This window comes from Octopus bimaculoides, chromosome 9, assembly GCF_001194135.2.
Source record: "Octopus bimaculoides isolate UCB-OBI-ISO-001 chromosome 9, ASM119413v2, whole genome shotgun sequence".
NCBI lineage: Eukaryota > Metazoa > Mollusca > Cephalopoda > Octopoda > Octopodidae > Octopus > Octopus bimaculoides.
Window position 1 is genome coordinate 90,704,588 of NC_068989.1, and position 11,222 is coordinate 90,715,809.

Here is an 11,222-nt window from a genome sequence, read left to right on the forward strand (position 1 = left end):
CACACACACACACACACACACACACACACACACACACACACTCTCTTTATTATTAAAGCTGGAAAAAATCACAAAATTAGCACTAAAAAAACTGCTACTCAGAGTCTCATGTTGCCATTCATCAGGCTCCATTCTGATCACAACTGTCCAACAAACGGGAACATGAAACTCTGAGTAACAGTTTTTGTGATACTCTTATGATATTTTTGTAGCTTTAATAATAATAATAATAAAGCATATTACTCTACCTCCAGTAATCAAGCACTACTTTTTCCCTCTTTGATTCACATTTATGTGCTTACTCTGGTGTGTATATATATATATATATAGATACCAGTAATATAGTATGACCATTTCAGGTGATTATATACTCCCCTACTCTTTCTCTGTCTTGCTAAAATTTCTCTTTTATGCTCCGTAAAAAGAAATCAATATTATTTACTAATCTCTCTTCATCTCTCAAATATATTTGCTTTATTTAGGTGAAAGTTCTCTGTCTCAGAGTTTAGATGAAGACCAACGCCAAACCCTGAGTAAGCTGCTTTCTCACTATGAAACCAAAGTTCATTCAATTGAAGAACGTTTCAATCACCACATGGGCAAGCTGAAATCTCAAATTGAACATGACCTCTCGGCTAGTTTTGGGGACTTCTCCGGAGAATTGGATCAGGACTTGAGCTTTGGCGGAATGTCACTGACCAAGACTGGTCGGTTTCCTCAGCTTGCTCACCAAACCCATCAATCCCCCGAGTTTTCTGCTTCCAGTGTAGAGCAGCATGTCCCAGTGGATACTCAGATTGTTGCAGAAGAAGCATTTGTCTTAAACGATTCAAACAACTCCTCGTTAATCCGAAGCAGCAGTGACGATGCAATGATGCGCAGTGCCACAGATGAACACAGATACGTGAGTAATGCCAATGGTGCCACAGATGTCAAGACTCTTCAAGAGGAACTCGACCATTTTCAGAACCAATATGCAGAGATTGTTTCGTCTGAGCCCAAAGACAAAGCAGAGATGACTTCTGTCTATGAGAAGGTGCTGAAAGCACAAGAACAACTTCTTGAACAGGAGCACAAGCTAGAAATGGATTCATTGCAGTCAGAGTGTGACATCAAGCTGCAAGTTGAGCTGAAAAAGCAGGCAATCGAGCTTCTGGCAAAATTCCAGGCTGGGTTGCAGAGTAGCGACAAAGGCAGCATGACCCTGAAGCGTTGCGAGTCCTTCGAGAGGGAACTTGTCAAACGCACGATGACAGACGGCCAGTTTGATAGTTACGATGCGAGTGACAACAGTAAGAACAGAGCAAGCGCTAAGAAAGAAAGACTGGGGGTCCCTTTCTTGGCTTCAGTTCTGGGTTCGAGGAATAAGCAAGACGACAGCAACAACAGTGCTGTGGCTGATTACGAAGCTCAAATTGCTTCGATGCAGGCAGAGTTTGAACAGCGTTTGAAGAAGCTGCGGAAAGAACTGACAGAACTTGGTGAGAAAGAGAAACGAGAGATAACGACGAAACTTCAAAACGAAATGGCAAACTTGCAAAGTCAGTTGTCAGACAGTGAAGAGAAATATGAAAATTTGTTGGATGGTAAGTAAAATGAAACTATTCTTTTATTTGTTACCTTTTATTTGTTTCCGGTGTTGAATTTCAGCCATGCTGGAGCAGACCCTGTAGGGTTTAGTTAAACTTTACACCTTCTTATAAATCAAGTGTTTTTAGAAAAATTGTAATTTTAAAGGAATTATGTCTGTTGTTTTTGTATTTAGTTTGCAAGATTCTTGCTGTGAATTCATTTTTGGAAATATATTTTATTGTATTTTGGGAGGGTCACTATGCCAATGATAGACACATTCATTGGTTCTGTATCCCTTCAGTTATTATTATTAGTTAATCAGTTAGCCATTTAACCAATTAACTAATTGATTGTGTGATTGATCATTTGGTCAGTTGATCAATCACCTAGGTTTGTCAAAGTCCTTTTGTTGCCATTTGCAACCTCATCAGTGACAAACCTAGCTGGTTGATTGACTGATCAAATTATTAATCACACAGTTGATTAGTTAATTGGTTGAATACTTAAACAATTAACAACAAAAAAAAAAAGATTAAGAAGTGAAATTAAACCAGTGTGTGTGTGTTTATTATTGGTATGACCTTCCCAAGATACAACAAAATGTGTCTTGTATTTCTTAATAAACTCCCCTGAATCTTACAGTTTTCAAAATAATGTCTAATTTCCATTGGTACTGCTTCTTATGATATTCTTTTTCTTTCCTTTTCTTCCCCCGTATTTCTCCATTTGCAGATCTGCGCAGTGGCAAAATCCCAGAGGTTGCACAATTGATGCATGAAAAATATGATTCAGAGTTAGAATTTGCCAAAACTTTAATGCAACAGGAGTTTGATGAATCCCTTGAAGGAGAACAGGTAAGACGTGATATCTTTTTCTTTTCTTTTTTTTTTTTTAGACTGTGGCCATGCTGGGGCACCACCTTGAAGAACTTTTAGCCAAATGAATTGAATACTGTACTTATATTTTTGTTTCAATCCTGGTACTTATCCATCAGTTTCTTTTGCTGAACTGCTATGTTACAGACATAAACAAACCAACACCAGTTGTCAAGCAGTGGTGGGGGACAAACACATACACACAAATATATATGACAGGCTTCTTTCAATTTCCATCTATGAAATCCACTCACAAGGTTTTGGTTGGCCCGAGGCTAAAGTAGAAGACACTTGTCCAAGGTGCCACACACAGTGGGACTGAACCCAAAACCATGTGGTTGGGAAGCAAGATTCTTACCACACACTCATGCTTGTATTGTTCTTTTTTTTTCTTTTTCTTTTTTTAATAATATTGGGAAATGACTAGAGTTAAGGATGGTAACCGAGACCATTTCAAGGTGGCAGTGGTTGGCATGAGACTCACAGAGGGGGGAAGACTAATTCAACCCTCACTATACATTTCGGGTGAAGCATACAAAGTAAGGGACAAAACGCTGTTGACCCAGAAACACCTGCTGAGGATATGGAGGGGTTTTTAACATTGTGATGAATTCAGAAGATCTTGCAGCCCTTCTGTGTAATTCCTGCTTGGGCAAAGCATTTCCTTAGTTTATTTCATCTCAAAAGGATGAAAGACGAAGTCAGATGAAATGCCGCTAAACACTTCGTCTGGCAGGCTTTTCTAAATTTTGGGGGCAAGGCCAGCAATTTTGGCGAAGGGGTTAGGTTGATTACATCGACACTGCTACTTATTTTATCGACCCAGGAAGAATAAAGGGCAAAGTCAGTCTTGGTGGGATTTGAACTCAGAACGTAAAGGATGAAATGCTGTTAAGCATTTTGCCCAGTGTGCTAATAATTCTGCGAGTTTTGCAGCTTTACTGCAATGTGTTATATCGATCAGTTAAAATATATGTAGTTCTATATTTAAGAGACGAGGAATTATTTACATTTGAAGGATATTTGTCCTCATCTTGTTTGTTGTTAACACAACGTTTCGGCTGATATACCCTCCAGCCTTCATCAGGTGCCTTGGAGAAATTTTGAACCTGCATTCTCATTCCTAAGGTATTTTTCGATGTTATTATTGTTATTATTGTTCAGGTCACTGCTTGGAATTGAACTCAGAATCTTGGGGTTAGTAGCCCGTGCTCTTAACCACTACACCATATGCCCGTGGGCATATAATAATAATAATAATAATAATAATAATAATAATAATAATTGTAATAATAATAATCATAATAATAATAACATTGAAAAATACCTTAGGAATGAGAACCCAGGTTCGAGATTTCCCCAAGACACCTGATGAAGGCTGGAGGGTATATCAGCCGAAACAAACAAGTTGAGGACAAATATCAGTCAAATGTAAATATTGTAAATAATGTAAAATATATGTTTCGTGTAAAAAAAAAAAAATAATAATGCCTCTCATTACTGATTCATTGTTTTATTGAGTCCTTCTCTGATATGGATTTGAAACAGTGATGTCACTGTTACTGACTAGATATTTATTTGATTTCATTGTGGAAGCAACCAACACCCCCTTCACTTGGACTAGTTTATGCTAATAAAACAAAAGTGACGATTTTGTATAAGGAACTAATTTGCATATCAATGTATTGTCTCTCTTTCTTTCTTGTGTGTGTGTGTTTTTTTTTTTTTCTGGGTCATAAAATTTGGAAATAAAAAAGAAAAGAATTGCAGTTATTATGAGAGGTAACAAGTATAAAACAATTTTATTGGTTATCCCATACTTTATACTTCCCATTTAGTGTTCAAAACTACAATGTTTTGTTAGTTAACAAATTGGCGTTTAACTATGAAACAAATACAGGTTTGTTAGTAAGCATTGAACTGTGAAGGCAACACTGTTGTTGGTTGCTGGTATGTATATATACATATATATATATATATATATATATGGGTGTGTGTATATGTATATGGTATTTGTACACTTTTTACCATAAAATAATTTTTTTCTCCATGGTAACTGCATTGAATTTAGAAGTTAAAATGTGTTGCATATTTGAACTAACCCAAAGTTTGTTTATTATCACTGATGCTACACACACACTCACACATAGGTGTGTGTGTGTGCATATTCTTTTTTTTTTTTTTTTGGAGGGGAAATATAAATACTCTCGTATTTACTGTTCTCCTACCTACATATTTTGTAATAATGGTCTTGTTTTCCATGTTTGTTTGATATAAATATATTTTATTGGATATTTTCCTTTTGGCCGGCACATAGAAAAAATAAGTTTTACAAACCAAGGACGTTATATCGACCTCCTTGACTCAAGTTAGAGAAGGGGTGCATAGTATACACAAGGTTTAGGTTTTTCAGAGGTACAGCCCCCTAAAAATCCCCTGCCTATTATACTCAGGGGCGGACTATACTCGAGGGTTTACAGTATTTTAGTCATACTTGTACATATCTGTACTTTGCAGGTCTTGAGTGATTCTCATGGAATGTAGTGGTTGTTTGTTTGGTTTTTGTTTGATTAAACCTAAATTTAGTAACGGCGGATATGTATTTATTCATTTTGCACAGTAATAGGATATTTGAGGTAAGAATTAGATAAGTGTGAAAATATGAAACTGATGAGATTGTGGTTGAGTAGAGTTGAGGAGAAACAGAAAATCCAGATGAGGGATGGGAGGGATGCAAGAGAGAGAGAGAGATATTTAAGTGGATCTTGCTCTATCTTAGATGTATTGTGTCTATGGTCAGTAAAGTCTAGAGTCCATTTAGGTGTGTAGTTACATGCATACATATGTATGTGTGTGTGTGTGTGTACTGTCTATCTATCTATCTATCTCTCTATCTATCTATCTATCTATCTATCTCTCTATCTCTCTATACATAAAACAAGTTTGCTTCCCAACTTTGTGGTTCTGGGTTCAGTTTCATTGTGTGGCCTCAGACCTCCCCAAGCCTTGTGAGTAGATTTGGTCAATGGATGCTGAAAGAAGCCCCTCATGTATATATATCATCGTCTTTGTTTAACATCTGTTCTCCATGCTGGCATGGGTTGGATGATTCGACTGAAAACTGACAAGCTGGGGAACTACACCAAGTTCCAGTCTGATTTGGCAGGGTTTCTGTGACTGGATGCCCTTCCTAATGCCAATTCCAAGAGCATAGTGGGTGCCTCTCACGTGTTAGTTATGTAACATGTATATAATGCACTCTGTCCCGTGTATTGTGTCTATTAAATATAAATATATATACAGGGTTGGTCAAAAGTCACCCGACAATAAATCAAAATTCCATAAAGACTGTTTGTAATTCTGTATTGACTTGAATGAAGGACTTCAGTTTGAACAATTTTCATGATGTTTCACATTTAGATACTTTTATTAAATTCCTTCAGTTGTTAAACATAAATAAATCTTGGAATTAAATTGTTTTGACTTACTGTCAGGTGACTTTTGGCCAACCCTGTATATATATATATATATATATATATATATATATATATCTGTGCTTGTATTTTTGTGTTTATCCCCTCCCCCCAACTGCTTGACAACGTTTGTTCGTGTTTTTATTTTCTTATCACTTAGCAGTGCAGCAAATTACTCTTGTTTGTGGCAGCAGTAACTCTTTGCCCTGCTCTGGTGCCTTTTTACAGCTGAGTTGACTGTGCCATTTCAGAGTTTTGTATCTTGGACGCAGGATATGAGGTGCCCTCTGTCATTTTTATTGACTCTTCTCATCTACGCACTCAGGAGTTGCAAATGATATCATTTCAAGTCCTGCATTTCTCATCTCATTCCTACAACTGTCCCTTATCACTTCCCCCCTTTTCCCTGACCCGTTCCTATTTCCTACTCTCCTCCACCCCAAACTGATAACCACTCTGTCCACCTCAGTCTCCATCTGTCACACTTCTTTCACATTCCTGTGCACTTACCTACCCCTCCTCCTCCCTTTCTGTTCCTCTATCCCCTTTTTCTTTCTCTCTGATATTCATCTTGTACTTTGACATTAAAACCTTCACCATCTCTTTCTGTCTGTCTGTCTCTTTTCCCATCTAGACAAGCCATGTATCTCCTCTTCAGCAACACACCCATGCTTGCACTTCATTCGTACTTTCTCCTCCTCTCACTTGAGGGCATTTTGTCTTTGCAAGTTAACCTGGTGACCTTACTAGAGTCGGTGCCAGGAGAACAAGCTTCCAGTATAGCCTGTAGAGTAGTTGGTGTTCATATTTAGAGTAAGTATCCGGTTCTTCAGAAACCATGCTAAAGCAGACATTGGAGTTTGACACAATCCTCTGGTTTGTTGGTTCTTGCCAAAACCAATCAATGTCTGCCAGCGTGGGAAAAAGGATCACAAAGTGATGATGATCATTCATTCATTCATTTGTTCATTTATTTATTTGTGTGTAAACGTCTGCTCGTTGCAGTTTCGGTTAAAAGAACATCAGGAGAAGCAGATACAAGAGTTGTTGTGTGAAAAGACCAAAGAGATGAAGGAATTGCAGCAGAAGTACGAAGGGAACCTTGCTTCGTTGCAAGAAACGTTGAAACGTTACGAAGATCACACCAGTGCCAAAGATCATACAGACAACAGCAAAGGTGGCAACAAACAACAACAACAGCAGCAGCAGCAGCAGCAGCAGCAGCAGCAAGAATGGCAGAAACATCAGGACGGGCAGCTGATGTCTCTACGCCAGCAACTTGAAGAGAAAGACAAAGTAATAGAAGCAGAGAGGAAGTCCCTTCAAGAGAACTACAACCAGGAACTGGAGAAACTTCAAGAGAAATATGAACAGAAGTTGGGTGAACAACAAAAATGTAAGTCGACAGAGTTATTGTTGTTGTTGTTGTTGTCGTTGGGCAGGGAATTCACTGGCACCTTCTTTTTTTTTTTCCAAATAAGGTAACCATATATCTCCACTACAGCCAGATAGCACTTCCTGTCCCTCTATTATACTCAAACCCTTTTGCGTTCAGATTATCAAAAGTAATGCTTTTATTTATTCACATTGTTTTGAATTAACCCCATGACAACGGCTTTGTATCAGACAGCTAGGTTGTGCTGACAGCTAGGTTGTGCTGACAGCTAGGTTGTGCTGACGGTAATTGTTTCAGCCGAGATCAGCGACTAGTACTTGACAATGGTTCAGCAAATATTTACATCAACTCCTTTAAAGCATCCACTGTTTATTTATGTAAACTGTCATCGCTGCGAGGACTGTAAATTCAATGAAACCGGCATGGCTGGATGCGACTGTAAGGATCAGAAGAATTTGCTGAATGTGTACGAATTTGATAGGAAGTTGTAGTGGAAATGGTGGGATAACCACCAAAACTGCTGCTTTTATACTATTATGGTAATGAAGTCTTGAACTGAGTTGGAAATATTTAAATGAAGAGTTTAACAAACCTATCAAATTCCTTGAAATTTGCATGGTGGCCTCTATTATTGATTCTGTGAGTGGTAGCGGATATTTATATCAACCAGTTGGCAAACAGGTGCAAAACCACAGCAGATAGGGCTGTGTTTATTTGCATCATCTGATTCAAAGCGAGTACACATGGGGTTAACCATGCGTTATCTCAAAGATTTAAGATTTCTACAATGTGATTACTTATTTTTAGAATGACATTGTAGGGTAGGTATGAGAGGCCAGATCTGGTCAGTTTGAACATAAAGCAAGTAGAATATTCTGGTTGGATATGGCCATATAAAGTCAGCCCTGTCACTAGTGCTGGTGCCATGTAAATAGCACCCAGTACACTCATTGAAGTGGTTGGCATTAGGAAGGGCATCCAGCCATAGAAACCATGCCAAAATGGACATTAGAGCTTGGCGCAGTCTTCTGGCTTGCCAGTTCCTTCACACTTGTTCAGCCGATGCCAGCTTGTCTTGACATCATGTGATCCTTGTAAATGAGCATCAATGTCATACAAGTGATGCTGATCGTTTTGGGTCTTCTGTGAAATCCATGCCTCACATATTATGGGGTGGGAGTGGTGGATATCATCACCTTGCCTGAAAATAGGTGAGGGTTGGCAACAGGAAGGACACCCAGCTATAGAAAATCCTCCAACAAATTCGATCTGAACTATACATCATCGTTCATTGTTTAACATCCGCCTTCCATGCTAGCATGGGTTGGACGATTTGACTGAGGACTGGTGAAACCGGATGGCAACACCAGGCTCCAATCTAATTTGGCAGAGTTTCTACAGCTGGATGCCCTTCCTAACGCCAACCACTCAGAGAGTGTAGTGGGTGCTTTTACGTGTCACCCGCATGAAAACGGCCACACTCGAAATGGTGTCTTTTATGTGCCTGGAAAAATGAATATTAAAAATGATGGTGATTAGAAACCGTTTTCATCATTTTAATGTCTACTTTCCCATGTTTGATTAGGTCAGATGGACTTTGTTGCAGAAAAGCTGTCTACTGTCTTTCCTGTTACCGATTCCTACTTGGAAACAAGTTTCCACATGGAATAGGAATCTCTGAGCACATCAAATCACAAATAACCCAAACATGTTTAACCCTTTCATGACCAACCCGGTTGAAACCGCCTCTGGCTCTGTACTACAAATGTCTTGTTTTCATAAGTTCTGAATTATAATCTTCCACCAAACCTTAGTCACAATTTATGTTCCTAACACAAGATGAATGATAGCTCAGTTATTTTACTAAATTCTTTGTTATATTTAAAATTAAGCGAAAGAAACACAGAGCATCTCAACAGAAATATGGTAACAAAAGTGTTAATGGAGAACTGGAAACAAATTACACTGTGTGGATATGTTTTTTTGTCTACAAAGTTTGTGCAACATATCAAGGAACCTCTGTGTGTGTGTGTGTGTGTGTGTGTTTGTGTGTGTGTGTATGTACTAGTAATCTGATGATGCTTATTTCGTATGTGCTGTATTTCAGATCTGACTGAAAACCATGATGATCAGCTGTCTGCAATGGTCATACATTCCGATGCGATAAAGTCAGAACTGGATGAAGCTCACCAAGCAGAACTGGAACAAGTCCGGGAGCAACTTAGCAGCAAACACTCCAAGATGATGGACAATTTAAACAAGAAACATCAAATGAACATTGAAGAGTTGGAGAGACAGTTTCAGGTTAAAATTGAAGAATTGGAGATAAGACATCAGGTATGTTAGAGATGATTCTTGAGTCTTTGGTCTGAGGCTTGTTGATGGGAATGTCTGGACACTTGTTGTATCACTGATGACCGCTTGGGTCCTGCAATTGAAGGCTTGTATATCTGGATGTTAGGTGAGTCTGGGTTGACCCTCAGGACATTGGTCTTGTCTGGGAATTGAACATAGGTGCAAGAATGGCTGTGTGGTAAGAAGCTTGCTTCCCAGCCACATGCTTCCAGGTTCAGTTCCACTGCATGGCACCTTGGGCAAGTGTCTTCTGCTATAGCCTCTGGCTGACCTAAGCCCTGTGAGTGGATTTGGTAGACAGAAACTGAAAGAAGCTCGTCGTTGTGTGTGTGTGTGTGTGTGTGCATATCAAATCCTGCTGCTGTTAGCTTTGTTTTTCTTTCTTTTGGCATCAATATAATCACCCGATTCCACACCTTTGCAAATTTCTGACCTGATGTTGACGATAAAAACATGTATTTGTATATTTTGATATTTCAGTTGGAAGTCGAATGTCTGAAGAAGGAGATGGAAAACCCTGATGCCAAAGAAGAACCCTGCATCTCGACAACCAATGTTGGTCTCCAAGTAAGTATTTCACTTTTTCTCTTCAGCTAATCATAAGAATTCTTCCCTCCATCCAGTAATAAAAACAAAAAGAAACACCAGACGTTGATGGACCTTTGTCAAACAGCTTTTGACGTATGGAGGACGGATCTGGATATTAACCGAGTCCTTTATGAGGATTGTCCCATTGTCTTTTTTTGGCAGGGAAGGACAGGCAGTTTTTCTCTGTTTGGTGGCTATGGCAAAAGAAGTGGTGTGGTTGGTGAGGTTGAAAGGATTGAAGTGAGACGCTTTACTTTTCGGCCAAGTCCTCATCCACTTTTTCGAGTTCCACTTGAAGAGGAAAGTGATTGGCCACGCGGGAAGTGCTGCTACTCAGTATTTTTGTTGATAGGTGGGTGAATGTGATAAGGATGGCTCCTTGTGAATGGGACTGATCTCTGTAGGTTGGATGGGATGACCAGGATGTGTAGAGTTCCTTAGTTGCCTTTGGGCCAAACTATGTCTTTTGTGGTTTTTTATTGTTTCAATTTTGTTTGTTGTTAGTTTTATTATTTACATGTTTATGTTAAGTCCCACTTGTCCTTTGTTTTTGTAATGCCTTTTTGTTTTGTGTTCAGCCCTTGTGGCCAAGAAAAAAAGATTATTATTATTATTATTATTATTATTATTATTATTATTATTATTATTATTATTGTGGTGAGCTGGCAGAATTGTTAGCATGCCGGGCAAAATGCTTAGCAGTATTTCATCTGCTGCTATGTTCTGAGTTCAAATTGCACCGAGGTCGACTTTGCCTTTCATCCTTTTGGGATTGACTAAATAAGTACCAGTTATACACTGGGGTTGATATAGTCAACTTAATCTCCTCCCCCAAGCTGTCCTTGTGGCAAAAATTTGAAATCATCATCATTATTATTATTATTATTTATTGGGATAAAGTGAACAGTATTATGGGTTTAATTAAAGAAAAAGTTTATCTTTTCATCTCTGCCTAGATTCTGA

The 11,222-nt window shown here is 38.6% G+C and overlaps 1 protein-coding gene across 10 annotated transcripts in view; it reads left to right on the forward strand.

The window, feature by feature from the left end:
* LOC106868309 (A-kinase anchor protein 9) overlaps positions 1 to 11,222 on the forward strand; it is a 351,276-nt gene that overhangs the window by 198,365 nt on the left and 141,689 nt on the right. For all 10 annotated transcript variants that reach the window (XM_052970882.1, XM_052970883.1, XM_052970887.1 and 7 more), the window contains 5 exons: positions 483 to 1,586; positions 2,305 to 2,426; positions 6,926 to 7,316; positions 9,424 to 9,653; positions 10,152 to 10,238. In XM_052970882.1, the coding sequence (XP_052826842.1) occupies positions 483 to 1,586; positions 2,305 to 2,426; positions 6,926 to 7,316; positions 9,424 to 9,653; positions 10,152 to 10,238 (1,934 nt within the window). The remainder of the gene's footprint in view (positions 1 to 482; positions 1,587 to 2,304; positions 2,427 to 6,925; positions 7,317 to 9,423; positions 9,654 to 10,151; positions 10,239 to 11,222) is intronic.